At 40.9% G+C, this 20,999-nt stretch overlaps 1 protein-coding gene across 3 annotated transcripts; it reads left to right on the forward strand.

Moving 5' to 3' along the window:
• Positions 1 to 10,502: 10,502 nt before the first annotated feature.
• IPP (intracisternal A particle-promoted polypeptide) lies at positions 10,503 to 20,999 on the forward strand. 3 transcript variants are annotated; one of them, XM_063139507.1, is made up of 9 exons: positions 10,503 to 10,575; positions 11,750 to 12,094; positions 14,222 to 14,653; positions 15,711 to 15,866; positions 16,109 to 16,276; positions 17,527 to 17,664; positions 18,613 to 18,735; positions 19,318 to 19,538; positions 20,110 to 20,999. In XM_063139507.1, exons 2-9 carry the CDS (start codon positions 11,803 to 11,805, stop codon positions 20,332 to 20,334), a joined length of 1,755 nt encoding a protein of 584 aa, XP_062995577.1. In that variant the 5' UTR covers positions 10,503 to 10,575; positions 11,750 to 11,802; the 3' UTR covers positions 20,335 to 20,999. The 3 variants fall into 3 exon arrangements, with proteins under 3 accessions (XP_062995577.1, XP_062995592.1, XP_062995585.1); XM_063139515.1 differs by having other exon boundaries at positions 10,520 to 10,571; XM_063139522.1 differs by lacking the exon at positions 19,318 to 19,538 and having other exon boundaries at positions 20,110 to 20,295.

A 20,999-nucleotide genomic window follows, 5' to 3' on the forward strand; every position in this document is an offset into this window, starting at 1 on the left:
TATAGGCTTTGGTGTGATCACATTGGACTGTCCTGTCCTCTCCATTTGGGAGAGCTAAAAAGCAGAACAAAACAGCTGCCAGCTTAATCCCTTAACCCATTTACTTACACAGTGCATCATAAAATAAAAATAAAAACTAGTTAATGAATACACAGGTGGCTAAGGAAGCAGTGCACCTGGAAATCTTAATGAATTGCAGAATTATATGGCTTTTTTTCAGGAGTCACTCTCACCCATTTGGCTATATCTGTGCTGAGTCAGTTGCCATAGCAACCAGGCCTTACTGCACTTTCACTGGTCTGATCTGAGCCTCCCAGCAACAGTATGTAAGGAAGTAGGGGGGAAACCTACAGGTTCTTGTCTGCTACCTTTGGATGGATTTGCTGGATTTTAACCCTCAATTGGGTCTAGAGTTCTGTTTGCCTTCACTGATAAAATTCTTAGCAATAATTTGCTTTCTGGGATTTTACCGATAACCTGTGCAGGCTGTGTTCTTGTGCTGTTCTGTGGACTATTCCTGCTAGGAACACATGATCTGACCCATTTCCGAACAGGTTCTCCTAGAAGGAAAATGTCTGAAATCCCAGTCAGGCTGATAAGGTAGTTCCTGTACAATTGAATTTTAAAAAAGGAGGAATGGATGAACCCTGTCAGTTTTGTTAATTGAAACCCTCTAGATTATTTCCCTAGATGTCTGGTTTTGTTCATTTCGTAGGTCAAATTTATTTTGGAACTGAGAGTGCTCCTGATGCAGGCCTAGTGAGTTTCAATGTGTGCATGTGTGTCTTTCTGCTGGAAACACAGACACCTTGGATATAGTCACATAAGGGTGACAAGCTATGTACTCTCTCATTGTTTCACACATACACAGAGATTTATGTTCATAACCTCTTGCATTGATGGAACAGAGGTAAGAACATTTGGTAGATAAAAGTTGTTAGGTGATTGATGATAAACTTTAAAAACAAAGACGTATATTCTGTCAGAGACATAATACAGAGCCACAATTAAAACCCCATTTCCAGATGTACTGAGCTCCCTCCATTTCCATTGGCATCTAAATGGGGTCTTGGGGGAAACTACACCACTAGAAATATTCGTTTTATTGTACAAAGGGTATCTGTAATGAAGGCACAGCTTGGAGATTATTAATTTCCTGTAAAGCAACTTAGGTGGGGCAGGGGGAAGGATTGCATATAGATAACCGATTTATAACTCATTTGCAAAACTGATGTGGCAATCATCAGTTTCTGGGGAAGTAGGAATCTCTATATTGTCAAAGCAAGGTACAGCTTTTGTATGCCTGCTCATTAAACAACGCTAACAGGAAAGGATTGTGCTGTATGAATATGAAACGTGAATGCTTTGTTCTTTATTCATTCCCTGCAACGTGGTAAGAATTCTATGAGCTTTTACCTGCCAGAGATCCTACCCGAAGATCCCCAGAAATGTCACATCAGGCAACTTCTACTTTAGCATACCTGTTCCACCACCAAATTAAATCAGAATGTGCAGATTGTGTTCCAATGTCCTACTAACAAAACACACACACACACTGATCAAATTTAATTTAACATTTCATCTGTGTCATTAATCACTTTTATATTGATGGAAATGCTTGAATCCATCCAAATCACTTTTTCTATGGCATCCTTTGCCAGTATAACTGAGAGAAGAACTAGCTAGCAAATTTTGAGACTTCAACTCCCAGAAGCCTCTGCCAGCATGGCCAATGGTCAAGAATGCTCTGAGTTGAAGTCTAATACATCTGGTGATCAGTTTCTGCCCATCCCTGCCTTATGGAACCTTGTACATTGGGAGCTAAGGCTGAAATATAGAAGGGGCATCAGAACACTAATCATATGAACACTATGTGTAGAAAGGCATTTGTTTCTACATTATTTCACAAAGTTTGAAGACCAAGCTGAATCCCTAAAATGTACATGGCTCCTAGATTTCTTTTGTTTCAAAATGCTGTTGGGGTTTCAAAATGCAGTCAGCTTACATGTTACCTGGTCTTGGCAGCTACAGGCAATGATGGGCTACATTCTGCCTTTTCCCAGGGAATATTTTCTGCCCTTTGCAAAGGTCATCAGTTCCTTGCCGTCAGGGCCAATGAATAGTGGTGAAGTCCTCAAAGAGGGTGTAAAAGAGAGGGCTAATGAAATGCCAGTGGAGAAAGTGTAAAGAATGACTGAGATCATGTCTACAGTAACTTAAGGAAACATTTCTGCCTTGTAACAAGATAACATCTCAAATTGGCTGGGAGATGGGGTAGGATTCCAAGATAATAGGACACAAAATATTCACAATCCTTCCAAGTCCTGAAGAAAGGAAAAATGTAACTGGCATCTCTGCTGGTTGTGGCAGAGAAGAACACACAAGGATAATAACTATGCCTTAGAAACATGAAGGTGGACAGTTTAACATGCCCAAATCTTGCCAACATAAGTAATTTTTATCACCATAATGGTTTCCTTTAGGAGGTGAAATGAGTTCTTCAAGGGGTGGAATGGGTGAAAGAATAGTTGCTTCTCTGTAGTTCCTGGAAATGCTGACTTCCCTATTTAAAAACAAAACAAACCGCTTTTATTAAAGTAACATCAAGTTCCATAATATAACAGAGCAATAGATTTCTAAGCAATACAAATCCAAGGCTGCACTTTCACTTAGCAAAGTACTGAATGAGTCTAATATCTTAGGTAAGAGCATTCATCCAAAAGGCTGTATGGGAAGCTGGAGTCCCAGCATTGCATACACTCCTATTAATGCTTGTGAAAAATGAGTGCCAAGTCTCCCTATTTTTTTTTTTACCAATTCTATCTCTTTGGGTTTCAAGGAATCCCCCTGCCCCCTGCTGTGTGTGTGAGCTGAAAACCTGCTAGAGTGGGACCTTCCATGTCAGCAAGAAATCTTGGGATCCCAGGATTTTCATTACCCAAACAGGTTTCAGAACAACTCAGGATACTATACAATGCTGCTGCCATGTACAACCACAGTGGGTAAAACATGCCTCATTACCAGCCAGAAATAACTCCAGGTTTGAGAAAACTGTCAACAGAGTGCTTTCTGGTGGGATCCTTCTTCCACTGTTGGATTCTGGTAGGCTTACCTGACAGTGAAGGTGGGCACCAGAGCAACACTACTTAGCTGGGTCTAGCTGACACTTAAATGACTCACATTCCCCGGAACAATGCTACATTGAGGTCATTGCGGGAAATTTAAATAGATCCAGCTTCCTAGTGGCCAAGTGCAGGCATCAACAGTGGACTCTGCCAGGGCACTAGGGTCCCAGCAACTGCCCAAGGATGCCAGGTAGTGATACCAACCCTGTCACTAGCCACTTGGACATACATTTTTGGTGATGTGTTCCCTGTGATGGGAGTACTTGTGGTCAAGGATGAGCTGTTGTACATTCTTGGTGTTGTCAAGGAAATTCTCAACAATCCATGTGGTGGCAGTCCATCTTGCACATTATTGCCACCACGGGAAATACAGCCCTTCGGGGCTGTATCTAGGAGCTTCTACATGGAGGCCATAGTAAAGAACTTGACCCTAGCTGGAGGAGGAAAGGCTCTTGCTGCAAGAAAAAACAAAGTTTGCTTACTATGTCATGAAATTTTGGTTGATCCTAAACAATGTATTGCCTAAATGTGGATTTTGAAATGGAAAGTTAGGTATAGTTATGACAAATGTTCATCCCAAGAAAGGAGTGTGTACAGTTTCCTCTTTTTCTGCTATTACTCTGCAAAATGCCTCTGCAGCTGTTGCAGTGTGGGACCACACCCCGTTAACTCTAAGCCCTGCTTGTGTCCCTGGATTACCTTGGGCTCTGCCGTTGGAATGGAAACACACTGAACACTTGGCAGACTTGAGCCTTCGGGTCTTCTCTCACTATACAGCTGTGATGAATTCATTACACAGACGCTTGAGTTAATTCTCTTGTTCATGTTTTTCTTCTCAATAAGATGATCGTTCCCAAGGGGGAAATGATGAGATGTACTGGTACAATATAACACTGAAATTTGACAAGCAGTGTTCAGGATGTTTACTCATAAAAACAAGCAGCTTCACTGGATTCTATGCAGCCTTAGAATTTAAATACGGAATGAAGGATCGGTGACGGCTGCTCTTCAGTGACATTACTGAAGAGTATTTTAGCTTGATTTACTGTTCTTATTACTATGATTTTTCTCTTATTTCTGCTTTGTGAACCCCTTCCCCCCCTTCATATGTTTTAATGTGATTTTAGATTGTAAGCCTCTAGGCAGGGTATCGCTGTTTTATTTGTATATTTTGTACAGCACCAAGTACATTGTTGGTGCTATAATAATAATAATAATAATAATAATAATAATAATAATAATAATAATAATACTGGCAGCCTGTGATGCTCCCATAATAGAGCCTGGAGGTGTGATGAATGATTTTGTTGGGCTTGCTGACAATATGGGCACAAACTGAAGATCACAGGCACAGAGAATGTCCATTGATAGGGGGCGATTTACTCTCATAACTCAAACATTTATAGAACGATGTCTTTCAATCCAAGCCCCAAGCATTGGGGAGGTGCCCAAAAGCACAAATGCAAAGGAAGCAAAATATGCCAAACAAGAATTAAGTATCAAAAAGCCTAGAACTGCAGTATCTGATAGAGGGCCTCTCCAAGTATGAATCTACTTGATTATCATCTGAGGCCCTTCTCCATGTACCTTGTCTGAGGGAGGTTTGGAGTATGGGAATAAAGGAGAGGAGGTGGCCCCAGGTTATAGAGCATTCTCGCCATTGAGCACCAACACTATCATCTTTTTGATGCCAGGTTAAGACCTTCGTATGCTCCTAGGCATCTGGCATGGTTTTTAATGGGTCCTGCGATTTCCTATTGTTGTTAAAATTATTTTATTTTTTGTACATAATGTTTTTTATATTATGTTACTACATTATACTTTTAGGTTTTTAATTTTTGGAAACTGCCCAGAAAGCTTTGGCTGTTGGGCAGAATAGAAATGCAATAAATAAAATGAATTGCTTGAAACAGAAAGGAATAATACATGATAAATAAAGATCAGGGATGAGAACCCAGAACTCTCCAGCCAAAGTCCAACATGCTAATACTTACACTGCCTTTTATATAGAATATCCTAATCAGCTGATCCTAATAAAGGGGAGTACTGAACACATAAATGTACAGATATGGATCAACATAGCCACCTGCATTTTTGGACTCTCCTTTGGAGTGTGGCTATGGGGACAGTGATGATGGCTGCCTGCACAAAGTTTGGTTCATAGAAATACAATAGAACTGCACTCTGTCACTCTTCTGGTATGTTTTTGCACTAGTAAATTGAAGAAACCCTATTCCATGAGCTTGAAACAGAAGACTCCACACACACAGTTCTGCTATGAGGTTATTCCTGGTATGATGCCTATTATACCACAACTAACATATGGGAAAATATTTTAGTTAATGAAATCAGCCCCAAAACCTGCATTTGCAACTTCTTTATAATAAGATCATTATTATTATTATTATTATTTATTTATATAGCACCATCAATGTACATGGTGCTGTATAGAGTAAAACAATAAATAGCAAGACTCTGCCGCATAGGCTTACATTCTAATAAAATCATAATAAAACAATAAGGAGGGGAAGAGAATGCACCAAACAGGCAGTATAAAAGTCAGAACAAAATCAAGTTTTAAAAGCTTTAGGAAAAAGAAAAGTTTTTAGCTGAGCTTTAAAAGCTGCGGTTGAACTTGTAGTTCTCAAATGTTCTGGAAGAGCATTCCAGGCGTAAGGGGCAGCTACTTTCACAATTATTAATTCATCTGCTATATGGACCACTATATTTAAAATATGCTGCAGTTGTGCCCCCTGCTGGAAGCATCCACCTATCGTATTATTTAGAAAAATTATAAAGATTTTCCTCTGCTGGTTTAATTTGCAGTCTAACAAAACCCTTTCTTTGTAAATGTGACACTGGGTTGTAAAATACTCCAAACAACAGTCAAATTTCAAACAGTTGTGAGTAGGCTCTATTACAAGTGTGCATTCCAAAGGCATGCGATCTTTTGTATTTCAAAAACAGTTAAATTCTTTGCTTTAAAAAGGAGTTTGTATTGATAAAAGGAATGTGATATTCTGCAGACACATTGATCCAAAATAATTTAATTTTATTCATACTTTTTAATTAAATTTTATTAAATTCATACTTATTTAGGAATTTAACTGGATGGGGCAAGCTGGGAGTTGTAGGACTTTTTCTGTCTAAACATGCAGAGGATTGCGCCCATATTTATTTAAAATATTTCTAAGTTGTCTTTCAGAGCAGGAGTCATCCCAAGGTGGCTCACAACAATAAAATAGATGGATACAGTAATACAACAACAAAAATTTAATAAAAGCACCAGCAGTAAAATATTGGGTCTACACAGTACTAAAAACTCACAAACAATAGTAGCTACAAACCAGAACAATGCAGTAAAACATAAGCAGAGGACCATTGTTAGATGGTGAGTATACACAGGCAGTATTCCCCAATCTGGTAACCTCTAGATGCCCTGGACCACAATTCCAACCATCCCCAACTATTACTCATATTGTTTCGGGTTGTTGGGAGTTGAAATCAGGAACCTCTGGAGGCCACTAGATCAGGGAAGATAGAATCGCAGGAATAGGAAATCACAGAAAAACAGAAATTTTCTACAAAAAAATCTATTATTATTATTATTATTATTATTATTATTATTATTATTATTATATTTGTTTGTATCCTGCCTTTTGCCCAATGCTGGGCCTCAAGGCGGCCTTACAAAGTTTAAAACATACATGGGGGGGGGGGGGGAACAAAACCATAAACGTTTAAAATACACAACAAAATTATAAGACATTAACATAGATGGAGGGCCAGATTATTTTCCAAAGGCCTGCTGGAACAAAAAAGTTTTAACCTGCTTCCAAAAGCCCATCAAGGAGGGAGCCAGCCTAGCTTCCCCGGAAACAGAGTTCCAGAGCACTGGAGCAGCCACAGAGAAGGCCCTCTCCCGTGTTCCCACCAAGCGCGCCTGTGAAGATGGTGGGACTGAAAGAAGGGCTTCTCCAGATCTTAAAGCATGGGCAGGCTTATAAGGGAGAATATGTTCTTTCAAATAACCTGGACCCGAGCCATATAGGGCTTTATAGGCACTTTGAATTGTGCCCAGAAACAGACTGGAAGCCAGTGGAGCTGTTTTAACAGGAGAGTTGTGTGCTCCCTGTAACCAGCAACCATCTGGCTGCAGCTCTTTGAACCAGCTGGAGTTTCCGAACACTCTTCAAAGGCAGCCCCACGTAGAGTGTGTTACAGTAATCCAATCAGGATGTAACTAAGGCATGTGTCACCATGGCCAAGTCAGACATCTCTAGGAACGGGCGCAGGTGGTGCACTAGCTTTAACTGTGCAAATGCACTCCTGGCCACCGCCGAAACCTGGGCATCCAGGCTCAGGGCTGAATCCAGAAGTACACCCAAGCTGCGGACCTGTGTCTTCAGGGGGAGTGTAACCCCATCCAACACAAACTGAATCCCTATTCCCTGATCTGCCTTTCGACTGACCAGGAGCACCTCTGTCTTATCTGGATTAAGCTTCAATTTGTTCGCCCTCATCCAATCCATTACTGCCAACAAACACTGGTTTAGCACAGAAACCACTTCTTGATATTCTCCAGATATGCCCACAAGTTATAAAGAGATGTATATAGAGGCCTATTTATTTTGAGGCTTGACTTCTATACATCTCCTAACAATAAGTGGGCATGTCTGTATGTACAGGCAGGGCCAGCCCTACTATTGACAAAGGCAAAGCAGTTTTAAACTGTTTTTATCTGTATTGTGGGCTACCCAGAGAACTTTCTGTTATACGGTGACATACAAATGTTGAAAAATTAATAAATGAAAACACACTCACATTCACTTCTCACCTTCTCTACTCCTCTACAGTGGTGGTGGTGGCCGGGGGCGGGGGGAGGCAACAAATCCAAAGCCAGTGTGGTGTAGTGGCTAAGGTGTTGGACTGAGAGTCGGGAGATCCGGGTTCTAGTCCCCACTCGAACCCGGAAACTCACTGGGTGACTTTGGGCCCGACCTACATCACAGGGTTGTTGTGAGGATAACATGGAGAGGAGGAGGATTATGGGTTCCTTGGAGGAAAAAAGGCAGGATATAAATGTAATAAATAAATAAATACATCCTGCAATGTGCAAATGCACTTCTCTCTCACTCCCTGTTCCACCCCTTGCACACTGTAATCTCCCATCCAGCAACACAATGAATGAGCGCTTCTTCTCCATTTCTCTGATGCCGGAAACTGGGGGATGCAAAGGTTGTTCGGAATGTGGAGGGGGCAGCGGGGACCTTGAATTGCAGACTGGAAACGAAGAAGGTAGTGCCACTGTCCCTCTCACCCAACTTAATCCACAAGGCTCTGTCTTTAAATATTTCGTATCTCCAGACCAACTCAGTTAAGTAAACTGTAACTTATAATAGATACATTAGGAACCACTTTGTAAGCTTAAGCCTAATTATTACAGGGCAAAATGTGAGCTATGACTGAGCCTCAGAAACTGTTTTGAATGCCAGAGTTCTTACCTTGAACATAAAAAGGGGGATTTGTCTTTGGTCACATTCAAAGTGTTTTTCCATCAACATTTGTATCCATGTCTCCATTATGTGAGGGTAGGTGGAGATGATGGGGGTTGGGTTATGAGCCAGAAATGTTACCTTAGTGGAACCCCTACAAATACTGCCAGGGCTTGTTGTATTGGGATGCGTGTGTGCACTCCTGAACACCTAAAGTATGCAGACTGTTAGGTGGAGTCTACAGAATCAGTGCAGAGCCTGACACTCCCAATGGCCTTCTGCTGTGGATGTACAGTGCCCAATGCATTTCTCTTGCCTGGATTGGGCTTCCAGTAAATGTCAATGAACAGCCTATGGCATCTGAGAACAATGCAGGTAAGGAGAGAATTGGTTCAAGTATAAAGGACTGAAAAATAGTGTACATAATCTTCAGCAGGCTCATATCCAAAAATACATTTCACTTATGCTGTGGTATACCTATATACTTCCCTTCAAAAACTGCACAAGGCATTACTTGGAACACATGATCTGTAGAAATCCTTAATTCAGGGAACATCAGAATGCTCTTCTATAATCTTTCCTTATCTTAGGGTACAATCCTGCACATGTTTAGACAGAATAAAGTCCTAAAACTTCCAGTATTTCTCCAGTCATCCATGCTGGGACTTGTAAGACTTTTTTCTGTCTAAACATGCGTACAACTGCTCCCTTAACATGTCAAATAGAGAAACCCATATTATTTATAACCATATCAAAGTATTTCAACACACTCATTATCTTTTCAAAGTAGCAGTGGTCATATTTGCTTCACAAGAAATTATGTAAAAGACTGCATACCTTAAAGACGAAGTGCCAAACCAGACATATTTTGGCACATGCAGGTACAGTTATGAGGTACAGTTGGTGACTGAACCAGTGACTGTAGCGAATAATTTTCCCTATTACCACTGCACAACAATCTGAGAAGAAATAAACTTTGTTAGCAAAATATCACTATTAAGTAACTAGTAAGACTACTAAACTTGTGCCAGGCTAGATGTCTGATATGTTTGCTCTCCTTAACAAACCTGAAAACAACTAAGGGGCTTTCTATGCTTGCAGAATTAACAGTTTCATATGCATTCAGATAAGTTTGATCCTTGGAATGATAATCCATCACACCAGGACTGGCCTTGGATTTATGCAGCCTAGCAGAAAGGTGTTTTCTGAGAACCAGTCCTTATTAAAAAAAAAAAAAAAACTATTAGAAAACCTAAAATGGGAAAAAGAAATCTTCTAACAATCAATGCAATTCAAGGTGAAAAATGTGCAAACTACAGACTGTAACCTCTGGGGGGGCGGGGAAGGAGTGAAAACTGTGACCCTCACAAAGAGATCAAAAGCTGCCTGGACAAGGTGCCCACGAACTGTGTTCCTTACGGAGAGGCCAAACACACCTTAGGGAGAGAATATTTATTTTAAATCCCGCCTTTTTTCCTCCAAGGAACCCAAGGCAGTGTACATAATCCTCCTCCTCTCCATTCTATCCTCACAACAACAACCCTGTGAGGTAGGCTGGGCTGAGAGTCCATGGCCGAGTGGTGACTAGAACCCAGATCTCCCAACTCCCAGCCCAATACCGGCTCAATTTAACAAGTATTCAAGAAAATTAAAAATATTAGGTTAAGAGACTTCAATTCGTGGTAATTCGTGACTATTGCCACCTGCAGCTACCAATCCCTCCCTCTGAAAAAAAAACACCTGAGTTTTATAACACTTCTGCCTCATCACCACCCAGGAGCGCTCCCTCGCTGGGCTGAAACTGACTGAACGACAACCCAGGCCCAGCCCGCCAGCCTTTGCCTCGCGTCCTGTCACGTGCGCGCTCCGCTCCGCCGCCTGACTCCTCCCCCTCCGGGGTCCGGGCCGGCCCCTCGTCTCCCACCTACTACCGGCAACCGCGCCTCCAGCGGTAGGTGCAAGCGCACGGGCGTTTCCTAGGGCTGGGTCGGTGGGTGGCCGTTCGTTTACTTCCGAGGCAGCCGAGGATTGGGGGTTTCTTGTTTGCTTGCTTTTTAATTAATTCTTTTTAAACGTCTCTCGCAACGCCGTCGCTCGGTCCAGCCGGGCTCTGCAACCGCAATGTCCCGGCTTCCTGCAGCCGGACAATCGACCGCAGGCGGAACGCGCGGGGCCTGGCCCCTTTCTGGAGGGAGCCTTGAGCCCATTCATTCATTTATTTGTTTATTATTTAAAGAAATAGATATTTTGAAAAATGGCCACCGTGTCTGCCTCTTCCTCTCCTGACATCTTATTCCCATTCTGAAGATCATTTGTGTGTGCGCGCATGCAAATGGGTATTTCCCTACTATCGTCCCTGAAGTAAAACATAAAATAAATCGTAATTGTATTTTCTGGCTTTCCTTGTATCTGAACAGAGATGGCAAATGCTGCTTTCTGTTATGCCCGTTACGTCCCTCGTATTACGAATAGGTTAGGGCTGAATCCTATATATACACACTTGAAATTGGCTCATTGACATTAGATAGATGTCTATGTGGTTAGAATTGGCCTGAAAAAAATGACTTGTTAGCAACGTCTTAGAGCTGAAAAGTTTTTAAAAAGGGGGGCATTTGTAATCCTCTAGAGGAGGAGTTATGATATGAATCTTTAAAAGGGTGTTGAGTAACTTATCTGAGAGTATGCTTGTCTGTTAGGTGTATGTCACTACCTTCCTTTTGGGTGAAAGAATTGGCAATCTTTCTGACCCACTATAACTCTTTTCTCTGTCAGCTAAGATATTTGTTTGTTTAAACATCCTTATACTGGGTAATCAAGATATTAACAAAACATACCAATACTTAGAACATGTTTATCAAATGGGCCTGCCAAGACATGTAGAGAGAAGTCAGGGTGGATGGGAATTAATGGTAGGAAAATCCTGAAGGAAATGTAATCACCACCTACCTTTTCGTATCACTTTCTCTACAGTAAAATCAGACCTGGGACCATTACTACATTTGAAATCTGAATTGATGGTATCTGGAAATGTTTTTAGTCAAATTAAAGAGATGCATTATTGTAACTCATGTTCAGCACTGACTCTGTAATCAGATCTGTAACTTTCAAAGTATTTCTTGTCCTTCCTAGGTCATCTTTGGGGGCAATGGGCATCGGTCACTCACTTTCTCTGTGACCCTGTCATGGCTTGTGTGGCCTGTCCCAGCACAAGTGAGTTCCCTTTCTTGGCAGACAGACATGCTCATCTCATATTGGCCCAGATCAATAAGATGAGATGTGGGCAGCATTTCTGTGATGTGCAGCTCCAGGTTGGAGAGGAAGTATTCAAGGTCCACCGACTTGTCTTGGCTGCGAGCAGTCCTTACTTTACAGCCCTGTTTGCGGGAGGGATGCAAGAGTCTTCAAAGGATGTTGTGCGGATCCTGGGTGTGGATGCTGACATCTTTCACATTCTCCTGGACTTTATTTACACAGGTAAATTAATTTCTTGTTATGCTTTGTGGCAATGGCTTAATAACATGGGAGCTTATGAATCTAATGTCTTGATTCAGTTAGTATTTGCTGTTTTACTCCTTACCGCTGACTATTTCACAGACATCCCCACACACAGCCACCAGTTTGTCAGAGAGTTTTCATTAGTAAACAAATGAGAGTTAAATAAATCATGACACGGTGTAATATGTCATGTGTTTTTGTTCATCTGAGGTTGTATTTAACTAATTTTTAGACCTGCTAAGGAACAGATGATTATTATGTCCTGATATGTAAAATCATACAATTCCAAGAGGGTGTACTTTCTTTTTCACACAACTGTATGCAGTAGTGATGTCCAGGCTGGATTACTGTAATGCACTGTACGTGGGGTTGTCTTTTAAGATGATTCAGAAACTTCAGCTGGTGCAGAATGCGGCCGTGCAAGTATTGGTGGGGGTGAAGCAATTTGAGCACATAATGCCTATATTGTGCCAGCTGCAATGGTTACTAGTGTGTTTCTAAGCTCAATTCAAAGCAGCCTGCCCATACTTTAAGATCAGAAACAGAGGCCCTTCTCATTTGCCCATCTGTGAGAGCAATGAGGTGGGTGATCACACGTGAGAGGGTTTTCTCTGCAGTGGCCCCACACCTTTGGAATAAGTTGCCATTGGAGGTCTGCTATGCTCCGTCATTGCAAGTTTCTAAGGTGTTGAAAACATATTATTTTGCCATGGGCTTCTCTTGATATGACTGCTGTTGTTGCTATTATTGTCATTGTTGTTATTGCTGGTATTATTGTTGTATTTTATTGTTTTCATTGCTCTTTTATTGGTTTTATCGCTTTTAATATTTTAACTTTTATGTATTTTATTGTTGTAAGCTGCCTTGGGAGGACTTCTGCCCTGAAAGGCGGCCAAGAAATGTTTTAAATAAATAATGGGTTCTGTCTAGTTTTTCCATTGGTTCTAGGGTGATTTGTCTCTTTTAATGGTACTTTCAAACAGCTTAATATATTGGCTGCTGAAGTGGGAATTAAATATGTATTTTTGGTTGAAATACGGGCTTTATTTTATTATCCCTTATTTGTTCAATATATTTATGTATTTATTAACCAACTGAATTGCAAGTATATTCATAAGTTCATTGTAATATTTTTATGGTTAGATAATTTTTCATAATGTCTTTTTGATATTTTATTTGATAGTATTGTATTTTGTATGATTTTGTTGTTACACAGTTTGTGATTCATATTGGAGGGAAAAGGATATAAATAAATAGTAATGATGGTTTTTTCTTCTTTATGCTAGAAGCTACTGTAGATGTGGGGAATGCAGAATTTATCGTCCTGCACAGGACGTGACAGGTTGGGTGTGTTCAGACAACACACTAAGCCATGGTTAGGGTCGTTGACCCTTTTGCAGCAAGTAGTTAGTGAGCCTGGTTAAACCGTGGTTATGTAGCCACCAAGGTTAGGAAAAATGCCATTCACATGACATACTAATCCATTATGGTTAGCTCAAAATGCTTAACCATCATGGCTTAGCGTGCTGTCTGAACAAGGCCATCTTGTTCTCACGAATCATAGGTGAGGGGGTAAATCTGAGCCCAGGCTGCAGCACTTCAGAGTTCAACTGGGAGACTCGCATGACTGAAAGCTCTTCCATATACATTGACAGCCAGCGTACTGGAGAGAAAGATTCTAGTTTAGCTTTCCCTCTGAAACGTAAATTTTCTATGTGCAGGTATTTGTGTAGCAATATGGAGAAGCATTCAAACTTATGAGCTGTCTGCAGTTTGAAGATACAATTGAGATATAGGTTTACTGTCCAGTTACAACTCCTGAATATACTAGAGCTAGTGGTATGTTAGTATAACAATGGCTGTTTTATTGTCAGTTTTATATAGCTAACTGGTTAAGTAGATGTGAAAAATGTGCCTGTGTTTACCATTTCTTAACTAATTCCTTATTTTAATTGTTGTGGGTTCCCCTCTAAGATATTGATAATGTGTCAGTCATCTATGTTCATATTCTTCAAGGGACAGTCACAATTTTTGTGGACAAACCATATGCTGTTATGTTGGCAAGATTTCATACCAATTGAAAATCTGTCTCCCTTCTGCATTCAGGCATAGTCAGCATTGGGGAGAGTAACGTCCAGGAGTTGATTGTGGCAGCAGACATGTTTCAGCTCACAGAAGTGGTGGACCTTTGCTGTGAATTTCTAAAGGGCCAGATTGATCCTACAAACTGCATTGGACTCTTTCAGTTCTCTGAGCAAATTGCCTGTCATGATCTGTTAGAATTCACAGAGAATTATATCCATGCCCACTTCTTAGACATCCAGAATGGGGAGGAATTCCTGGCCCTGACAAAAGACCAGCTTATTAAGATCTTGCGAAGTGAGGAGCTGAGCATAGAAGATGAGTACCAGGTGTTCATTGCTGCAATGCAATGGATTCTAAAGGATCTGGGAAGACGGAAGAAACATGTTGTGGAAATACTGGATACAGTTAGATTTCCATTGCTACCTCCACAAAGACTCTTGAAGTACATAGAAGGTAACTGAGCGAATGGTAGTATTTGAATCTGTACTTTTATCACTAATCACTCAGTAATCCAATGTGGGCTCTGGACTGATTTGTGAAGGCTTAGCACATATAAATATAACCACCTACTAGCTATTACTATAATGGAATTATTATTATTATTATTATTATTATTATTATTATTATATTTATATCCCGCCTTTTTTCCTCCAAGGAACCCAAGGTGGCGTACATAATCCTCCTCTTCTCCATTTTATCCTCACAACAACAACCCTGTGAGGTAGGTTGGGCTGAGAGTCTGACTGGCCCAAAGCCACCCAGTGGGTTTCCATGGCCGAGTGGAGACTAGAACCCAGATCTCCCGACTCCCAGTCCAACACTTTCCCTCTGAAACACTGGTGTAGTGGCTACCATTTACCATTACATTAAAGCACTGCCACATTGGAACCCATGATAATGCTGTAATTATTTAGAGTTTTACAGCTATGAGTAAAAATAGCCAGCAACGTGATGCAGAATGTGGTGGCATTTCACTTTTCACAGGCAGGGAAGCACTGGATATGTTCCCATCTGGAGGAAAACATGAAATACAGTCTGGTCAAGAGGAGAGGTAAGGCAGGTGACTTCAGGAGAGTGAATACTGATAGGTGAGAAAGTGTGACTTACGTATTAAAGGAATATAGTTCTAACTTCTACATTTTTAACCTGCCTCTGTTAGTTCTTACAAAGGTCATTAATGATAGATCCAACTGCATTAGCAATCTAGGAAACATTTTTTCCTGCAGACTCAATTAATTCTCACCCTCAATATTTCCCAAAAGGGCTGCAATGTTTTTTTGTTTGTTTTTACTTTATGTTGATATTTAATGGTTGGGGTAGGAGGAAAGTGAGATGTAATTTAATATATGAGTTTATTGGTGTGTGTTTTTTCAAAATATGTACTTTTTTTTTGACAGAGACAAGCTCTGACCCAAACCAACCAATCAATGAAAATTTAATCACTCAAAACTCACCTGGTTTATTTGTAGATTGGCTATCACTGAATATTTCCATTTTTTTTCCTCCCAAGGTATTCCTGATTTCAGTCTCCGAGTGGCCCTTCAAACCCTCTTAAAAGAATACTGTGAAGTGTGTAAATCTCCCAAAGAGAGCAAGGTTAGCAGTTTCCTGCAGGCAGCTAAAGCACGTCCTCGGAGGAAAGCCAGGAAGTACCTTTATGCAGTCGGTAGGGATCCTTGTTAGCTTTAAGATGTCTACAAAACCTGAACTGCTACAACCTCCCCCAGCTTAGAGACCTCTAGATGATGTGGACTGCAACTCCCAGTATCCTGACCATTGACCATGCTGGCTGGGGATGATGGAAGTTAAAGTCCAAAATATCTGGAGGGCAGCAAGTTGGGGAGGGCTGTACTAGGCAAATGCCTGTGGAGCAGCTCATAATTTCTTCTATCTCTGCTTCTTGAATAGGTGGATACACTCGATTGCAGGGAGGCCGTTGGAGTGACAGCAGAGCTCTCAGCTGTGTGGAGCGTTTTGACACTTTCAGTCAGTACTGGACTACTGTGTCTTCCTTACACCAGGCTCGCAGTGGATTGGGAGTTGCAGTCGTGGGAGGAATGGTCTATGCTATTGGAGGTAAGGCTGAAGAATCTCTGGGTGTGGGGGGGAACAGGCTGTTTCTTACTGAACTCATGCATCATTGTCATTGTTACATTTATGTCCCATCTTTTTTCCTCTTGCAATGAACCCATAGTGGCTTACATGATCCTCCTCCTCTCCATTTTATCCTCACAACAACCCTGTGAGGTAGGTTAGACTGAGAGTCGGTGACTGGGCCAAAATTACCCAGTGAGCTTTGTGGCCAAATGGGGACTAGAATCTGGGTCTCCAGAATCCCACTCTAAGCGCTGTTCCACTCTGGCTTTACTTGTTTCCATTCAGTAACAACTGTTTCCTGTGGGTTTGAGGGAGCATAGAAAGCTGCCTAGTACCAGTAGGATTCAGACTCTAATTCTTGTCTTGGAAATCTTACAGTTTGATAACACCTCAAGAGCAGCTCACTGGAGGTGGCCAGGGGATCCTTTTGCTGAATATCCTGCCAAACCCTAGTAGTTCGTGAATGAATGCCTCAACAATTAACAGAATTTGGAAAACTTTTCCATATCACACAACTGCAGAAGTCTGGAGACAAGAAGCCCTTAGCTATCACTGAATATTTCCATTTTCTGAGGGTTTCCCCCACCACCATCACCACCACGTTCAAAATACAGCTTTCATTTCTGGCAGGAATTTGACCTCATCCTTAGCAACTGTAACTGAGACAGCATAGCTCTGCTTTCGGGCTCAATGGTTCTTAGGAGGGTCTGGTGTACAAAGGAAAGTGTTTTGCACACAGACAGTCCCAGGCTCAAAACTCTGGCATTGAGTGATTTTTGTCTCTCCCCATGGCTCCTATTAGCCATTCTCCTGCCATGACTGTGCCAGCCACATACTGCATTTCCTTCCTTTTACCAGTTTAGCCCTCCATTATTTCCAAAATATTTTGAATTTTTCACAAATGTAATTACTGCTTATTACATATATAAAATGGCATGACATATAATTTATTTATACTGGAGAAATTGTATTTTGGGAATAGAGTATGACTACCAGTTTTGATTAAACTGATCATTGTTCCCTTCATGGTTGTCTTTGGTAAAGAATTTCTGAGCCTGTTTAGTAATTGTGCATTGTGGCATGGAGAGGGCCTTAGGTCTGGCAACGTGTGACCTATATTAAGACACTCAGATTGATGAGCCATTATTCTGCAATTGGTTGAGCTTTATCTTGATGACCTACTATACAAAAGATAGTTAACTTCTCTGTGTCCTTTCCTCTCTTCCAAGGTGAAAAAGACTCCATGATTTTTGACTGTGCCGAACGGTATGATCCTATTACTAAGCAGTGGGCAGCTGTAGCTTCCATGAACCATCCTCGTTGTGGACTAGGAGTGTGTGCCTGTTATGGGACCATCTATGCATTTGGCAAGTCCTTTGACCTCCAAATCAATATGTCCCTTAAGCTAGAAACAGTATTTCATTTGTGCTGGGTATATTGCCAGAATATTTATGATGATGACCACTACCTAATAGGGTCTTTAAAGGTGCGATCCTATACATATTTAGATAGAGAAAAGTCCTACAACTCCCAGCATTCCCTAGTCAGCATGCTAGAAAAACCAAGGACAGGAATACTTGCTGATGACTTAGCTGAGAACTCCCTCACTGCCAACTTATTCACTGTATAGTTTCTTTTACCAGGTTGCCTGCAGTGCATTAACTTTTTTAAATTAGGGTTGTACAGCACCAAATACATCTATTTTCTCAGCATTTTAACAGACTATTAACTTAATTTTAACGTTGCTGTTCTAAATTTGTATTTTAAATCTGTATTAAATTCTGCATTGTTGCTCGATTTTATCCTGGTTGTGTTTTTATATTGTATGTTATTATGCTTTTATACTGTTTGTTTTATAATTTGAATGGTTTCCATGGTTTTAATTTTTCTAAACCACCCAGTTGTTGGGTGGTATAAAAATGCAATAAATAAAAAATAAATAGATGCTTAAAAAATAAAATACAACGATGATGTAACACTTGCCAGGAAAATAAAAATGAGTGCAGCCATAAAACTATTCTGGCTGCTATTTAGATGCTTTAGAGCACAATCCAATGCATGTTTAGATAGAAAAATGTCCTGGTTGGGGAATGGCTAGGAGTTATAGGATCTTTTTCAGTCTAAACATGCGTACGATTGTGCCCTTAGTTAATGAAACCATACTTTTGGAGTCTAATATTCTAGAATCCTTTGTTCTCTTGCTTACTTTAGACAGTCTTTTTAACCCAACCACACACATATGGTTGCTTCAGGCACATGGTGAGCTATTCACTCTGCACTGTATTCCTTACCTGCTTGCTTACTCTGGTTTGCAGGAGGCTGGGTTGGAGCAGAGATTGGCACCTCGATTGAACGTTTCGATCCTGATGAGAATAATTGGGAAGTGGTGGGCAGCATGGTTGTACCACGCTACAATTTTGGTTGCTGTGAAATGCAAGGTGAGTGGACTCGGATATTGGATTATTGTCACACATTGCTATTTATGTCACAGGCAATATTAAATAGATGCTCATTAGTTCAGCACAGACATATTCCACATAGTGCATGCAGTGCTATTGTATTTCTGTCTCGCATAAGTATTACATTTCCAGGTGCAAAACATTGTGCTATACACACTGGCTTGTTCGCATGTCACAACAGCCCACAGTGGCTTAATTTACTGTGGTGGCTTAATTTATCTCTGTGGGTTGTCGTGTCATTCTGGGCACCCATGGATGCCATTTTTGCATGGTGCATGTGGGCAACTGGCTTTTTGTGGTATGTCACAAACCCAGGCAGCAGAGGTTGTTTGCGAGTTAGACAACCCTAAATCAAGCCAAGGCTTGTCTAACCCTCAAATCTCACGCAACCTGCCACCTGGACTCGCATGACATCACAAGCCACAGCAAACTGGGTACCATTAATATTCTTAGGAATAACTGGGATGTGGATTGGAGTCAGTACTTCATATTTCCTTTAAGTTCCTTTATCACCAACCATATTCAAATGGCTCGCACTTAATAGAAAATCCTTGTTTCCAGGTTTAATTTATGTTGTTGGGGGCATTGGCAATGAAGGAATAGAACTGTGTTCTGTGGAGGTCTATAACCCAATATCTAGGCGTTGGTCTGCACTTCCTGAAATGGGTACCAGAAGGGCATACCTGGGTGTAGCTGCTCTGAATGACTGTATCTATGCTGTTGGAGGATGGAATGAGACTCAAGATTCCCTTCCAACTGTTGAGAAATACTCTTTTGAAGAGGTAGGATTGTCTTACAAGGCCTGTTCATTTTTCTTTATGCTGCTTTTTAGTAGTTTTGTTTAGTTAACTGTAAATGTCTTCAAATCATCTTTCAATGGTCTATTATTTTATTCTCCCCAGTGTAACTGAATCTGCTTGTTGTAAAAGGTTATCTATATGTGTACAGATGTATATAGCTGGACAAATGAACCAGCTATGGATTTTTACTCAGTCATTTTGGGACTGACATAGCTGACTGTGCAGAGAGCAGATTGGCTGGTTCTTATGGCAGTCATGTAGTCTCTCCATCCAACCACCCTTGCCCTTATATAAATATTGATATTGCCTATTCCATCACTCAAATTTTACATTGGATTCATTAATTTGAATAGTCACTTCTTGGTTCTATAGTTGGTCGGTAATGTAAATTAGATTGTCACTGCACCAGTAAGAAAGCACTGAATGGACAATTTGGCATAGCTTGTCCTATCAAACTTCTTATATTTGCTAATAGTAGATTTAAGACTCTTCTCTTGAGAGGTATATACTGCATAGACAACATAATTTGCTTGTCCTTGTTTTTAATCATCAGGAGAAATGGGTCGAAGTTGCTTCAATGAAGGCCCCAAGAGCTGGAGTATGTGTTGTAGCTGTGAATGGCCTCCTTTATGCCACAGGAGGCAGAACTGCTAGCTATGATTCAGCTGCCCCAGTAACTTCAGATTCTGTGGAGGTTTATAACCCACATATGGATACATGGACTGAAATTGCTAACATGATCACCAGCCGCTGTGAGGGAGGGGTAGCAGTGCTTTGAAGAATTCAGCAGGAATTAAGCGTTCGAGGGACGATGAAGATTTGAGTACTTTCTAAGAAAAAGTCTGCAGCTAGAAGAGGAATAGACCTCCAAATCAAGCACAGAGATGCTCACTACAGTTATTGCTGGCTATACTGAAGACTTTAAGCTTCTCTGTGGAGCACACAAGAGAGTTCATTTATGATTCTGGAATTAGAACTCTCTTGACTTTTGACAGCTGCATTTGACCCATGGGAAATCTTTGCTGTTTATCATCGGCTAGGACATATTTGGGGAAACTGTGGCCTTCCAGATGTTGTACTAAAACTCCCATATGCTCCAGCTGGCATGGCTAATGGTCAGGGATGATGGGAGTTGTAGTCCATCAACATCTGGAGGGTCTCAGGTTTCTCATTCCTGTGCTAGGAGATAATTAGAATGAGGTTGGGCTTACTTTCTTTGAAGTGTAGAAAAGTTCAAGTTAACCACATTACATTTTAAGGGGGATCCGAAGCAGGAAGACTTTATTCTCACAAATGTTCATTGAGCTTCTGCCTTCCATTGCATAAATTACTTTGCTTGGAAAGGGCAACAAAATGACAATTGAGTTATTACTTGGAAACTTATGTGGGAATTTTGTTTTAGTTGTTGAATGCTTTTAGAAATAAACAGCAAATAAGAATGTG

Source organism: Elgaria multicarinata, chromosome 1 (genome assembly GCF_023053635.1).
Source record: "Elgaria multicarinata webbii isolate HBS135686 ecotype San Diego chromosome 1, rElgMul1.1.pri, whole genome shotgun sequence".
Taxonomy (NCBI): Eukaryota; Metazoa; Chordata; class Lepidosauria; order Squamata; family Anguidae; genus Elgaria; species Elgaria multicarinata.